We start from the raw sequence: 16667 nt of genomic DNA on the forward strand, positions 1-16667 counted from the left end.
CAGCATGCGTATCGTGTTAATACAGTCAAAAGGTCTGTTATGCGTCAGGAGGTTAGTTATTTGTTGGAGAATGGTTTCGCCAAACCTAGTTGCAGTCCCTGGAGTTCTCCATGTTTGCTCGTGCCGAAACCTGATGGTACTTTTAGATTCTGCACTGATTACCGCAAGGTAAATGCTGTGACTGTGCCAGACAGCTACCCATTACCGCGCATGGAAGACTGTGTCGATAACATCGGTTCCGCCCGTTTCGTCAGTAAACTAGATATGTTGAAGGGATACTGGCAAGTTCCACTTACATCACAAGCGTCAGATATCTCTGCGTTTGTAACACCAGATAATTTTCTTCAGTATACTGCGATGGCTTTCGGGCTCAGAAACGCACCGGCAACATTTCAGCGTTTGGTAAATGTTGTTTTAGCTGATGTACCAAATTGCAATGCATATCTTGATGATTTGGTCATCTATTCGATGGATTGGAAAGAACATATGTGCTTGTTGAGAACCGTGTTTGAGCGTCTTGATAAAGCTAATTTGACACTTAACTTAGCAAAATGTGAGTTTGGCCGAGCGACCGTCACTTACCTTGGTAAACAGGTTGGTCAAGGTCAAGTACGGCCGGTGGAGGCCAAGGTTGCAGCAATTGCGGAGTTTCCAGTCCCTACCACCCGACGAGAGCTACGGAGGTTTTTGGGTATGGCTGGGTACTACCGCAGTTTCTGTAAAAATTTCTCGACTGTTGTTAGTCCCCTCACTGCATTAATCAGTCCAACTAAGCTTTTTAAGTGGTCATTAGAATGTCAGCATGCTTTTGACTCTGTGAAAATGCTTTTATGTAATGCACCTGTTCTTATTGCACCTGACTGTACACGGGATTTTAAACTTGAAGTGGACGCAAGCGCAGTTGGCGCTGGAGCTGTTCTCCTGCAGGAGGATAAAAATGGTGTAGATCATCCTGTCAGTTACTATTCTCGTAAGTTTAACAAGCATCAGCTTCACTATTCCACTATCGAAAAGGAAGCACTGGCCTTGCTGCTCGCTTTACAGCATTTTGAAGTTTACCTTGGCTCTAGTAATCTTCCTGTCACAGTGTTTACGGATCATAATCCTCTTGTGTTTTTATCTCGGATGTATAACCAAAATCAAAGGTTGATGCGCTGGGCTCTAGCAGTCCAGAATTACAACTTGGTTATTAAACACAAGAAAGGTGTTGAAAATGTCCTTGCTGATGCTCTTTCGAGAGCTTGAGTTTTTTTCCCTACTTTGAAAACAAACTAGTTTGTTCTTAAGGGTGGGAGTGTTACGTCCTGGTAGTTCGTGCCTCTGTGTTTTTCTTTCTTCCCTCCTCTTTTCCTAGGCACGCCTACAAGAGACGGTTATTGGTTCGGGAGGCTGCCAATCATCATCAGCCCACGTGACGTCATGCTACCCGCTGCCAATCCTGGACCGGCGCCAGAGTTTAAAAGAGCGGCTTGTTGGACGCGAGGATAGTTCGCTTTGCTCTTTGCTCTTTGTTTTCTGTTTGTGCTTGTTAGATCTGCTTGTTAAGTTCCTTCGGTACGATGTCATTCTTACGTTGAACAGTTTTGAGCTGTCACTGTTTTCTTTGATTTGTTCTTTAACTTGTTTTTTTCTTTAAGTATTATTTCGACTGTGTTGCTCCTGATCTTTGGGAACGGACAAGGTAGTATGTCACGTGACGTACATGTGCAACACTTAGTGACTTCAATGTATAGATACACCAGTTAGGAATGAGCGCCACATTTGTATGTTTTGTTTGGGTAGAAAGTGTAGGTAAGTTATGGCGTTTGACGCGCTGAAGACTTGCTTTCTTGTTTTTCTTTTCTTGAGTTAGGTTAGTTTTGAACCTGAGTTAGCTTGGGTCCCTTTTTGGTTTTGTTCTTTTCTTTTCTTTGGCGACTCTCTTTTGTCCTTTTTCCCTGGTTTATTACTTTTGTTTCTTTTTCATGTAAATATTGTCTTTGTTTGTTGTTCTTGTTGTTGTTATTTGTTAGTATTGCATTATTGTATTATTACCCTTAACTCACACCTTTATTTTCTTTTTCCTTGATTGTAAATAAACTCCGTTTATTGGCAGTTTTCGTAGCGTCTTGTCTTTAGCCATCACCACTCGTACGCGCAATGGTCACAATCTCAATGTTACCCCTTCTAACCCTAGACTTAAATTAAGAAGTTGTAACAACTGGTATTACAGAAAGAGGTATGCATGATTTGATGAATCATATCTGGAGCACAAACAAAACAAGCAATGCAACGTGTAGTTAACACACATTTTAATGGGAAAAACCATTAAATGCATGACAGTGAGTTACAGGTTGACATCATAATCTGTGAGTATATTCGATGATGAATACATATCCATACAACTGCATAGATGGAAAAAGAAATAATTACAAAAACTAAATGCAACCCTGGAGTGTCATTTTACAACGCTGAAGAATGTCTTGTTCTTTGCAGAATTGTGTTAAATAAATATACAGCAAAATATCTGACAATCATTTACCCTTAAGAAGTACATGAACCCTTAATTTTCAATCGAGTCTGAATTAAAGTTAGGGAACGAAATAACAAGCGCAATACAGTTTTTGCGACAATCTTAGCGATCATTTCTGTGCCTGCGCGTGTGAAAGTGTGAAAGTGTATCCGTTTTTCTAAGCACCTGTCAGTGTCACATTTACTAACTTGAAGATGGTTGAACTTATTCAGACAAACATCAGTGTTGAGCGTACAGGAAAACCAAATCAAACCAGCACAAAACCACTGGGAAAATCAGCAGATGGTATCAAGACATGAGTTCAGTCCAGCACGACCCTCACTACGATCCATATTTGGATTACTTGGACTGGTTTCAAATCAGAAGAAAATTCAAATATGACTGTAAATATATACACACATGGAAACTACGTCCACTGAAAGCTGATATTATAGATGGTGAGATTATAATCAGATGGCACGTTACATCAGCCTGTTTAGTTCTGCTACCTAGTTGACGAGTCCCTGATCTGGGATGTTTTCATGAATTAAAATATCGTTCCATTTCTTTTATACCACGACCCAAATAAAAATGTGCTTGTCCTCTCCTCCCACTAACAAATATTAATCATACAGCAGATATTTCATGTGCAAAAAGTGAGTTACAGGTAATAATCTGTATAGTGAAGTTCACAATAATAGTCAAGAAATTATATGTTGGATGAAGCCTGTTTTTCGGACCCCTATTAATTGCATTAAGACATTATTTTCAGGAATATATAAAAAATATGAAATATATATAATTAAATAAATAAATATATTTGATATTAAATTATAATATTAAATATATTTCTATTATAATTTAATATCAAAATAAATTTATTTCCTTTTTTTCAACCTAGGAATTTAATCAAACATTTTAATCAAATATATTTATATATTTTCAATGTAGAGAAAATTGCATATATATATATATATATATATATATATATATATATATATATATATATATATTATATATATGAAATATATATATATATATATATATATATATATATATATATATATATATATATATATATATATATATATATATATATATATATATATATATATATATATATATATATATGAAATATATATAATTAAATATATATATATATATATATATATATATATATATATATATATATATATATATATATATATATATATATATATGAAATATATATATGAAATATATATATATATATATATATATATGAAATATATATAATTAAATATATATATATATATATGAAATATATATATGAAATATATATATATATGAAATATATATATGAAATATATATATATATATATATATATATATATATATATATATATATATATATATATATATATATATATATATATATATGAAATTATAATATTAAATATATTTCTATTATAATTTAATATATTTATTTCATTTTTTTTTACCCTAGGAATATATATAAATAAAAGTGAAATATATAAATATATTTAACATTACAATTTATTATCAAATATATATATTTTCATTGTAGGGAAAATTGTATATTATATTTTACATATATATATATATATATATATATATATATATATATATATATATATATATATAAAAATTTCACTTTTTTTGAGAACAATGTCTTAATGCAGAAAATTTTGTGGTTGAACTGTCTGTATGCATGAATGATTTCTTTAGACGGGGTGAAATATGACAATTCTGTCTGAAATTTTAAACCTGGTTTAAAGACTGTTAAACATTAGCATTTGTGTTGAACAATGTTTCATTTACCAGCATCAACATGAAGAGCCAAATTATAAACATTAAGAGAAAAAAAAACGAATTTAGTGACCTACAGAAGTTATTCTCTAATCAATGGACCCAATAAACCTTCAAAATCTCCATAAAATCTGAATAATGCTACAAGTGCGTATTAAATGGTCGTGTAATTCAGATTAATTCTGTGTTATGAGGATTAACTCTTCATCAGATTAATGACCAAACTCACTCAATCCTTCATTATAACATCTGTCGTTTGTAGATAAAACACCTTAAACAGAATCCGAGCACGAGACAGACGCCACTGTTATATCACTATGTTATATTGTTATATATTTGAGCAGGGGAGAGAATGACACGAAGAAGAGCGCTTGTGTTGAAGGTTACAGACTCCTCTAGATATCCTGGACGTCATGCTGAACCGGTCCGTCGATGCGATTAAGAGACGACGCAGCCCGTGTCTTTCTGCGGCTTCAGATCCGGCTCCTTCACTGGCTTGATCTCCTCGTCATGCTTCGCTTTTGCCTGGAAGGAAGGAAAAATTATTAGTGCTTAAGTCAGTGTAGAGCTTGATTTAAAATGGTTTCTTTTGCTGATAGGACACTATGACAGTCGGTGTCCAGAGAAACAGATCTGATGGAAAAATACAAAAAACTGCATATAAATATGTAAATAAATACTATAAAGTATTGTGTTTAGTATACTATATATATATATATATATATATATATATATATATATTTATATATTAAGGCTGTTGATTTAACACGTTAACTTAAATAATTAGTTGTGGAAAGAATAATGTCTTAAAATTATTAACGCATTTAATGCACCACTCCATCCATACGAAGCAGTATATCATACAAATGTATTGGTGAGTGTTGCCAAGTCCACAGTTTTCCTGCGGAATTGGACTAATTTAACACTGTTGCCGCAGGTTTTTTTTTCATATCTGAGGGTTGAAGGGACCCCAAATAACATGATATTTATGCTAATATTACCAGGGGACCCTCCCAAAATGCAATTGGGCAAGTTTTGAGTAGAAATTTAGCGAGTTTTGTTGTGAAAACCTGGCAACCTTGTAATATAACGCACATGAGCAACAACTGCATGATAGAGCCTATAGAATACAAAAAACTGCATATAAATATGTAAATAAATACTATAAAGTATTGTGTTTAGTAAACTATATATATATATATATATATATATAAATATATATATATATATATATATATATATATATATATATATATATATATATATATATATATATATAATTTATATGTATATATTAGGGCTGTCAAACGATTAATCCAAAATTAATACAAAATAAAAGTTTAGGTTTGCCTAATATATGTGTGAGTACTGTGTGTAATTATTATGTATATATAAATACAAACACATCCATGTATATATTTGAGAAATATTTACAAGTGTATGTATTTATTTATATTTTTATATAATTTATATTATATATAAATACATTTTTTGTACATAAATAACATATTTCTCTTAAATATATAAATTAATTTGTGTGTATTTATATATACACATATTACACACATAAATTTTATACAAACTCAAACTTTTATTTTGTATGCGATTAATCATGATTAATCGTTTGACAGCCCTAAAATACAAATTATATATATATATATACATATATATATATATATATATATATATATATATATATATATATATATATATATATATATATATATATATATATATATATATATATATATATATATATATATATATACATATACATATATATATATATATATACATATACATATACATATACATACATATACATATACATATACATACATATATATATATATATACATATATATATATATATATATATATATATATATATATATATATATATATATATATATATATAAAGGCTGTCGATTTAACACGTTAACTTAAATAATTAGTTGTGGAAAAAATAACGTCTTAAAATTATTAACGCATTTAATGCACCACTCCATCCATACGAAGTATATCATACAAATGTATTGGTGAGTGTTGCCAAGTCCACGGTTTTCCTGTGGAATTGGACTAATTTAACACTGTTGCCGCAGGTTTTTTTTTCATATCTGAGGGTTGAAGCGACCCCAAATAACATGATATTTATGCTAATATTACCAGGGAATTACGCATTTGGGCAAGTTTTGAGTAGAAATTTAGCGAGTTTTGTTGCGAAAACCTGGCAACCCTGTAATATGACACACATGAGCAACAACTGCATGATAGAGCCTATAGAATACAGTCAGAACGACCCTAAAATTCAAGATATCAGAGCAAAAATGCTGCTGTATGAGTTTTTATATCATATGATACAGTTAAGCAATATCACACAAGTGCTGTTTTTGTCCAGAATAACACAAGTGCAAGTGATATTGATTATATACAACAGTTCAATAAATAAAAAGTTTATATTGTGTTATATTGTCTGTGTTTGCTCAGCTGTTGTGCGTCTCTGAGCAACACACAGCAGTGTTTTGTTTCTGAATAAATCCACACTTTGAGTGAATCAAATGGGTGAAATAATGATTCAATGACTCATTTATGAAGAGAGTCATTTACTACATTAATGAACAAATCAGCTGCTTGAATGAATCAAATGAATGAATGAATGACTCGTTAGGCTTGTTCAAGATGCATCGGCACATGACATCAAAGTACCGCGAGAGCGTCACTCCTTTTGCTTTTAAATCGCTCTCGCGATATATATATATATATTAGCGGGAAGGGAAATATCCCCTCACCTTGTCATCTTTCGGTCCTCTGGTAAGGTCAAAGGTGGCGTAGACTTCAGGTGTGCACTGAGCGCTGAGAGCCGGGAGCTCGAATGGAGTCGGTTCAGCCAATCCATAACTAGCCTTCAACTCCAGAGCAGGAGCTTCAGCAGGAACCTTATGAAAGTAACTGACAAAAACATTCAACTGTGTTTTCTAGGAAGCTGTTTTTTTATTATACTGTTGCGTTGCATGTTAAAGAGGACCTATTATGCAAAGTCTACCCTATGAGAACAGGTTTTCATGCTTGAATGTTGATTATTCTCCTCATATTCTCCATTGTTGCAGCTCCTCTCTTCCCAGTCTGTCAGTAACGCTCTGTTTAGTTCCTGTCTCTATGAAGCCCCACCTTCTGAAAAGCACACTGTGCTCTGATTGGTCGGCTGGAGCAGTGTGTTGCGATTGTGTTTGGCAAATGTCCCGTTTAACTGCCAGTTGCAACACACTACTAACTAACTCAACCAGGCCCCGCCCCTTTATTCTGCATATGAATTATTTAAATGAGGAATATTGTGACGTGTTCGTTCCTGGAACAAAACTCAAAACTACAATGGAGTCGTTTCAGGGAGTTCAGAAACAGTGACACTGAAATAGAGGATAACTGGAATTTTGCAGAGCTTTTTCATACCCAAACAGCAACATTACACACACACACACACAAAAAGCATAATAGAGCCCCTTTATGTGAAGCACAGTATGTGTTTGTTGACTCACATGAAGCCGTTTTCTCTCTGGCATTTCTCCAGGGTGTTTTTGATGAAGGAGCCCAGTTTCTTAAAGAAGAGCTGCTCCGAGGGTTTGGCGGTGCTGCCGGGACCCTTCATCTGACGGTACTCTTTACACAAGGCTTCAGCGCGCGAGTAACCTGCCGCCATTACAACCATTAGAAGACACATGATTTAACTATTAAAATCTCTCAATAATCAGATAATGCATTAGTAATCCTTGAAGGGTTAGTTCACCCAAAAATGAAAATAATGTCATTAATTACTCACGCTCAGGCTGTTTCACACCCGTAAGACCTTCATTCATATTCAGAACACTAATTAAGATATTTTTGTTGAAATCCGATGGCTTAGTGAGGCCAATGACATTTCCTCTCTCAAGATCCATTAATGTACTAAAACATATTTAAATCAGTTCATGTGAGTACAGTGGTTCAATATCAATATTATAAAGCGTTGAGAATATTTTTGGTGTGCCAAAAAACAAAATAACGACTTATTTAGTGATGGCCGATTTCAAAACACTGCTTCAGGAAGCTTCGGAGCGTTATGAATCAGTGTGTCGAATCAGCGGTTCAGAGCGCCAAAGTCACATGATTTTGTTTGGCGATTTGACGCGCGATCTGAATCATGATTCAATTTTCAATTTTTTTTTTTTTTGTGCACCAAAAATAGTCTCATTGCTTTATAATATTAAAGGTGCCATCGAACGTTTTTTTTTTACAAGATGTAATATAAGTCTAAGGTGTCCCCTGAATGTGTCTGTGAAGTTTCAGTTCAAAATACCCCATAGATTTTTTTTAATAAATTTTTTTAACTGCCTATTTTGGGGCATAATTAGAAATGCGCCGATTCAGGTTGCGGCCCCTTTAAATGCTCACGCTCCCCGCCCATGGAGCTCGCGCTTGCCTTAAACAGTGCATAAACAAAGTTCACACAGCTAATATAACCCTCAAATGGATCTTTACAAAGTGTTCGTCATGTATGCTGCATGCATGCGTCGGATTATGTGAGTATTGTATTTATTTGGATGTTTACATTTGATTCTGAATGAGTTTGAGGCTGTGCTCCGTGGCTAAAAGCTAATGCTACACTGTTGGAGAGATTTATAAAGAATGAAGTTGTGTTTATGAATTATACAGACTGCAAGTGTTTAAAAATGAAAATAGCGACGGCTCTTGTCTCCGTGAATACAGTAAGAAACGATGGTAACTTTAACCACATTTAACAGTACATTAGCAACATGCTAACGAAACATTTAGAAAGACAGTTTACAAATATCACTAAAAATATCATGGATCATGTCAGTTATTATCGCTGTATCTGCCATTTTTCGCTATTGTTCTTGCTTGCTTACCTAGTCTGATGATTCAGCTGTGCACAGATCCAGACGTTAATACTGGCTGCCCTTGTGTAATGCCTTAAACATGGGCTGGCATATGCAAATATTGGGGGCGTACATATTAATGATCCCGACTGTTATGTAACAGTCGGTGTTATGTTGAGATCCGCGTGTTTTCCGGAAGTCTTTTAAACAAATGAGATTTATATAAGAAGGAGGAAACAATGGAGTTTGAGACTCACTGTATGTCATTTCCATGTACTGAACTCTTGTTATTCAACAATACCAATATAAATAAATTTTTTGATTCTAGGGCACCTTTAATATTGAACCACTGTACTCTCATGAACTGATTTAGATGTTTTTAGTGCAATAATGGATCTTGAGAGAGGAAATGTCATTGGCCTCACTAAGCCATCGGATTTCAACAAAAATATCTTAATTTGTGTTCTGAAGATGAACGAAGGTCTTACGGGTGTGGAACGACATGAGTAATAAATGACAGAATTTAAATTTCTGGGTGAACTAACCCTTTAAGATTATCATTAAGTGTTATCCAAACAGTGTCCACTAAAACAGTACATCAATACTGACTGAATGTCTGATGCTTTATTGAGGGATTCATAATTGCGTACATTTCTCAGCCTCCTGCAGGGATCTTATGGCTTCTCCACATTTATCACCCGCAAGAAGAGTCTGTCCATGATAGCAGTGCGCCTGCAGGTCAAATAAACCACACAGTAAAATACTGATTGCAATAGTGTTGCCAAATGTCAAAAATAGTGGTCACATCCAATCATTCCACTCGTCTGCCATTGTTCAAACTAACAGAAAGTCACACCTAAAACTAAAACCATTGGTTGAGTCAATATTGAATGTTAAAATGCCCCATTGAAAAGATTCCTACAATAGGTTTACAATGTAGGTTTTTTTCCTCAGAATTGCTGACAGCCAATGAAGACCACAGGATGGTGTTATGCTAATTAGCTTCAAACCCATGTAGGTTCAGCAGGAAGTAAGACTGGAATTACTGAGGACTCATTTCAGGCAGTTCAGAATTTATTCTTTCTGTCGTGCACTTTGATCTTTGAAACTCTGCAGACATTTTACAATCAAAAACAGCTGTATTACACACTACATGAAAGATCAAATCCCAAAAAGCATAATAGGGGCACTTTAGATTATTATTAGACTGATCCTCGTTTAAAAAAATCGATGGACTCACATAAGCCATGTAGAAGTGCTGCTTCAGCTGCAGGTATTTCTTCCATTTACTGCTGCATTCTGGATCCAAAGTGTTCAGAGTGTGATCTGAGAAATAATATGAAAAACAATAATCTTCTAAATGATATATAATTTTTTATTATACAGCTCTTTGAGGTATTTGATGAATATTTCTAAACAAATGCTCTCAATGTTTCTCACATTTATTTCAATTCTAATCAATAATTCATCTGTATTTAATTTGTTTTGTAAGACAACAACCACACCATTTACATTATTTGATATTTTTATTGTTTATTTCAGATATGATTATATTTTAACTATGTACAACAAGCATGAGAAATTCATTAATGTTTGTTCATAGTGCATTTATAGATACTGAAATGATTAGAATTGCTATTATTAATGAAAAATTGTAGCTATTTTATGTTAGCTAATGTAATTAACAATACAGTAATATTGTAAAATATTATTACAAGTTTAAAAACTATTTTCTATGTGAATATGCAGTAAAATATAATTTATATCCAGTGATCAAAGCTGAATTTTCAGCATCATTACTCCAGTCTTCAGTGATCCTTCAGAAATCATTCTAATATGATGATTTGCTGCTCAATAAACATTTAAGATTATTATCAATGTTGAAAACATATTTTTGTGGAAACTGTCATATATTTTATTTTTCAGGATTCTTTGATGAATAGAAAGTTCAAAAGAACAGCATTTATTTGTTTCGTAACATTACAAATGTCTTTACTGTCACTTTTGATCGATTTAATTTCCCAAACTTTTGTTTGTATAAATAACATGTTGTAAATATATACCCCAAAATTTGGAAATACAGGCAAATTATAATGCAGAATTAAATAGAGAGAAGCAAAAAGTAAATTACACAGTAGCAGTAGTAAACCTACCGGCCTTTTGGTAGAAGTTTGCGGTCTCGAATGCCAGCGCTGCGATGAGGGAGGCGTTGTGCTTCAGCTCGATGGCTCTGGCAATGGTCACTAAAAACACACACACATGAACCGTCACACACACACACACGCACACAAGAGAGCGATACTGTAAACTGAGGCATGTTTTACCCTCCTGAGCCTCGGCCTGACTCTGCACAATGTAGGTGTCGATGACTCGGGGCTCCAGGTCTCGGCCCTTCTCTGCTGGAGTGATGAGTCGAGGAATATGAGTCTCCTGACAGGAAAGAAGCGAAATATTACCATGGATCAAACAGAAAGCCACTCATGACCATGCATTACAGTGGTTTTACCACATTTAAGGGGTTTCATGCAGGGTCTCTCTTTAATTCACCACAAAATAAGGCACAATTTACCTTGAGGGTTTTAAATATTCCAGCGGCGGTTTTCAAACTCTTGTGAACGTCTTTGGCCTCGTCCTCTGTGATGCTACAATGTAAAAAACAAAAACTTGTAAAAATGTCTTTAAAGAAATATTGAAACTATTATTGAAACTGTTTATTTTACAGACTGGGGTGATGTACAGTCAATTTAATTTGTGATAATGACCAGCTTAGAGTACATAATCTCATTTATTACAAGGCTACTTATCAAAATGAATGAATTAAATATTGATTTTGAAATTAAAATTATTTTATTACATGCGGAGAAAATGAGCAAAGTTTAGTATTTTTATATACTATTTTAATATTTATAATTAATTACCTTTTATTTTTATATTTTCAGTTTTACATTTTTTAATTTTAATTTTCATTAATTTTAGTTTAAATGGTATGTTTTTTATTTAATTTAGCATTAATTTATTTTTATTAAATTTATTAATTTTAGTACTTCAAGTACCAAGGCAACATTTCTATTTTTTCTAAGTTTAAGTTTTTCATCTAATATATATATGTTATTTTATTTTGACTTTATTTAAAATAATAAAATAAAAAATGTGACTCTTAAATGGTTTTAATTTTAGTTAACAATAGTTTTACATTTTTTAATGATCATTGTCATTCATTTTATTAGCTTTTTTATTCTATTTAGCTTTAATTTTAGTTTTAGTTTTATTCATTTTAGTACTTCCAAGGAAACATTTCTATTTTTTCTAAGTTTTAGTTTCTCTTCTAATATTTAAAATTTTATTTTATTTCAAATAAAAAAACATATTATTTTTAATAGTTTTCTATCTAGCACAACTATGTCGGAAATTGGTTGCCTTTAAAAAAAATAATAATAAAAAAAATATTTTGACCTTCTGAAAACATCAGATATGCCTGTCTGCATTTGTACGGCTCTAGAAGATGTAATGCAACTTTTCTGACAGTTTTTTAAATGTATTTATTTTTTTATTTTTTATTATTTTTTTATAATTTTTTTTTACAAACTGTTTAAAAGCCGTCACTGACCAAGAACTTACTTCTCCTTTCCAGCCAGTCTTGAGGCAAACTTGGTGTACCAGATGGCGACATTAAACGCCATAGACACCAACTCAAAAACCGCATCCTGCTGAGCACTGAAAAACACAACGTCTTTTTAAACCATGTTATTTTAGTTCAAATTCATCTGTCGTTAGGTAGAAGCTCGTCAAATTAGAACAACATGGACACGTCACATGACCTGCTTTCATCCTCAAAAACCATGAACAAAAATTCACAAGATATATGAAAATACAGGTTCATTTGCAAGACAAACTTAGTTTGTTCAGAAATCTTACGTGCAATTAATTCATATTTCCATATTATTAAAAAAAAAACTTTAACGATATGAAAATTCTGTCATCATTTACTCACCCTCCTGGTTTAAAAGTTTATGTATAATAAATTCTATGTTGAATCAAATAAAATATTTCTTTCTAAAGCTACTTTTTGTAATGTTTATTTGATGCTTTTCTCATTTAACACAATAATGACTTTAAATGATCTTTTGGGAGTAATTTCTCAGCCAAATTTGATAAATTAGATCAATTAATTGCCACATTGTGTATTTAATTAGATTAAAAACTGTAATCGCTTGACAGCCCTAATTATTACTACTTGATAAATATAATACATTTCAGTGTTTTCTTCTAAGTGAAGCCTTTATATGTCTAACGCAATATAAAGGTATTCATAATGCACATTATAATGCATTATATCTTTTCCTTGTTACTTCTGAAACTGGTTTCTTGTCATGTGTTTTAATGCATTATACCTTCTAAAGGAGTAACAATGAATAGATTTTATTATAATTGTGTTTATAATTATTCATGAGATCATACAATGCATTATAAGGTGTATTACAAGGCATAACTGATGCATTTTTTAATGCATTATATAAAGGCTTTACTTTTGCACAATAAAACACTTTGTGTTGAGTCGCCAGTAATATATGAAAACCACATTGTGTGATCGTTACCTTGGGATATTTCCCTGTAAAGTGTCGGTCCATTTGAAGTTCTGGATGAACCGGAGCTTGTTCTCTTGTGTGGTGCCATCCAGCGGCAGAATGAATCCTACAATGCCAACAAAAACAACAACAATCTGCCTCTGAGCAAAATAAATGCAAATGAATAAAAGATGCAACATGCAGATATCTGACCGGAGGCACAAGAGATGAAATATAATATTTCACAAACCCTGTAAAAGAGCGAAATATTCATCACTGGATTTCTTCATAATCTCTGGTGTACATGTGGCATCTGTGAACATGTCCAGCAGTCTGGCCCGTGACGTTCTCAGGTCACTGAGACAGAGATTTAACATTTATACCATAACAATCATCAAAATGTATATAATACCAGCAGAATACGATGCTCACTTGCAGATCTTATTGGCAGCGGGGCTGGACGCCACGCCGTACAGGTTGAAGGACACGGGCGCTGTGGATTTCAGAGGGTTTCGGTGGAACCAGTGAGTCATGATGACCTGAACAAGAAGAAAGATGCTATTATCAATTTCTGTATTATTAATGCATTTCAACCAAACAGTTGTGGGGCAGTAGGGCTGGGTAAAAAATAGCGTTTCTTGATTTTAATCGATTCTCATTTTTAGGAACCGATATCGATTCTTAAATCCCAAGAATCTATTAGTCTGTTTTCAGCTGATGACTGAGCAGAATATGTAGCGCCTCCCATCCAATAAATCGCAATAATCTTTGTGCTTATTTACTTTTGATATGAAGCAAAGTCTCAGATTTCAAATGACGTCCATCTTATTATGAGATTCAGAAACTAAATACTGTTTTAGCGCCGTTTAATGTGGCGTGACAGATCGCTTTAGCGCCTCAGTTAAAGAGAAGCATGTGATCATCCTCTCCTCCGCTTTAATACAGTTACAGCGAAATAAATGTGAATGAACATCTGAAGGTATGTTATAATATACAGTACAACTTACTGAAATCCGTCTCGTGTAATCGCTCAATCAGTGTAATCGCTCAATCACCTCGGAAAGACGTCAATAAAATAAAACAGCTTGTAAACAATGTCACGTAACGTCACATTTACCTCAGAAAAACATATTCAGTGACCATAAACTCATTAGTCAGCGAGAAAAGTGCTCTAGAAAGCAACATTCTGATAAATATAGCTATACACCGTTATAGATTTATTAATATTCTTCAATATTTAATGCATGTTTAAATAAAGCAGGTATGACAGCCGCGATTTAAATGTTTATATTTAAAAAAAAAAAACTAATTGGAGTAGAAATATGATTATGTAATTCTAAACTTTATTCATAATAAAAACATCATTGAGTGTAATTTAAGTGTTTGTATATAAAGAAGTCCATTTAAAGGGTTAGTTCTCCCAAAAATGATTACTCACCCTCATGTCGTTTCACACCTGTAAGACCTTCGTTCATCTTCAGAACACAAGTTAAGACATTTTTTTTGAAATCCGATGGCTCAGTGAGGCCAATGACATTTCCTCTCTCAAGATCCATTAATGTACTAAAAACATATTTAAGTCAGTTCATGTGAGTACAGTGGTTCAATATTAATATTATAAAGCCACGAGAATATTTTTGGTGTGCCAAAAAAACAAAATAACGACTTATATAGTGATGGCCGATTTCAAAACACTGCTTCAGGAAGCTATGGAGCGTTATGAATCAGTGTGTCGAATCATGATTCGGATCACATGTCAAACTGATAAAACCACGTGACTTTGGTGCTCCGAACCGCTGATTCGACACACTGATTCATAACGCTCCGAAGCTTCCTGAAGCAGTGTTTTGAAATCGGCCATCACTATATAAGTCGTTATTTTGTTTTTTTGGTGCACAAAAAATATTCTCGTGGCTTTATAATATTAATGTTGAACCACTGTACTAACATGAACTGATTTAAATATGTTTTAGTACATTAATGGATCTTGAGAGAGGAAATGTCATTGCTGGTTATTTCATCAAAAATATCTTAATTTGTGTTTTGAAGATTAACAAAGGTCTTACAGGTGTGAAACGGCATGAGGGTGAGTAATTAATGACATTATTTTCATTTTTGGGTGAACTAACCCTTTAAATTAACCTTCAATATTATTATAGTAGCACCAGCTGACTCTCATGTGTAGTTTACAGCATTAGTTGAGAGATTTTTTTCCTCTAGAAAAATTTGCCATGTACTGTAACTGAAATACTACATCCAAAATAATCGATATCGAATTGCACATTTCACATTGATTAATATTCAATACATTTAACTTACAAAAGAGCACTTAATAGATAAGATCAATGAATTTAACTAACGTTATAATATATCGTTTGAAGTGCTGTGTGAACTGAAATGAGTCATTTGATAAGGCAGGTCCATGATTACCTCTCGGCCTTGTTTATCAACAGCTCTATATGAAACAAACAGAGACAGAACCAATACACTGACTAAAAACTCTACTGCTGAAGCTTTATCATCTATATAAACACGCTGATCTGTGATCTTAAAGCTGTCAGTAATATGAACACAACCTGGGGGAAATCAACCGAGAGAGAGACTCGCTATTCAACAGCAGCAGCAGTTCAAAACCGGCTCAGACAGACTCATTACGCTTATTTTAAATGAAAGAGATATGTATTTATACCAGAAATGTACCGACTGTCAGATGTTTGTTGTTTTAATCGGCGATACTCCAAAGATGTGGATCAGGAAACGCCAAAACAATGAACGCTCTTCCTGTATGACGTGTTTCGGGCGGTGACGTCATACACACGCCCATTGGGTTTAAACTCCCGCTTACGTCATTTTTTTTTATACGTGTTTTGGTAGCGTGAATGTGAAATACAATAATTTGTATATGCAAGAAGATGTAGCCTAAAGGAAATG

The 16667-nt window shown here is 33.2% G+C and overlaps 1 protein-coding gene across 2 annotated transcripts; it reads right to left on the reverse strand.

The window, feature by feature from the left end:
• Positions 1–4083: 4083 nt before the first annotated feature.
• brox (BRO1 domain and CAAX motif containing) lies at positions 4084–16537 on the reverse strand. Of its 2 annotated transcripts, none has more exons than XM_067383321.1 (13): positions 16426–16537; positions 14169–14275; positions 13987–14093; positions 13767–13863; positions 12790–12885; positions 11741–11813; positions 11496–11601; positions 11325–11414; positions 10412–10497; positions 9822–9903; positions 7834–7984; positions 7090–7249; positions 4084–4825 (listed from the first exon to the last, which is right to left on the reverse strand). In XM_067383321.1, the coding sequence occupies exons 2-13, from the start codon at positions 14267–14269 to the stop codon at positions 4739–4741; spliced, it is 1236 nt and encodes a 411-aa protein (XP_067239422.1). In that variant the 5' UTR covers positions 14270–14275; positions 16426–16537; the 3' UTR covers positions 4084–4738. The 2 variants fall into 2 exon arrangements, with proteins under 2 accessions (XP_067239422.1, XP_067239423.1); XM_067383322.1 differs by having other exon boundaries at positions 16441–16502.
• Between the last annotated feature and the right edge of the window lie 130 nt (positions 16538–16667).

The sequence above is a fragment of the Chanodichthys erythropterus genome, chromosome 4 (assembly GCF_024489055.1).
Source record: "Chanodichthys erythropterus isolate Z2021 chromosome 4, ASM2448905v1, whole genome shotgun sequence".
NCBI classification, from domain to species: domain Eukaryota; kingdom Metazoa; phylum Chordata; class Actinopteri; order Cypriniformes; family Xenocyprididae; genus Chanodichthys; species Chanodichthys erythropterus.

Excerpts from the sequence above, each read along its gene's own strand:
- brox (XM_067383321.1), bottom strand. The coding sequence starts at position 14,269 with ATGACTCACTGGTTCCACCGAAACCCTCTGAAATCCACAGCGCCCGTG. Across the intron at positions 11,415-11,495 it reads TCAGGCCGAGGCTCAGGAGG|TGACCATTGCCAGAGCCATC; the intron begins GTAAAACATGCC and ends GTGTGTTTTTAG. Across the intron at positions 9,904-10,411 it reads AGCACTTCTACATGGCTTAT|GCGCACTGCTATCATGGACA; the intron begins GTGAGTCCATCG and ends TTTGACCTGCAG.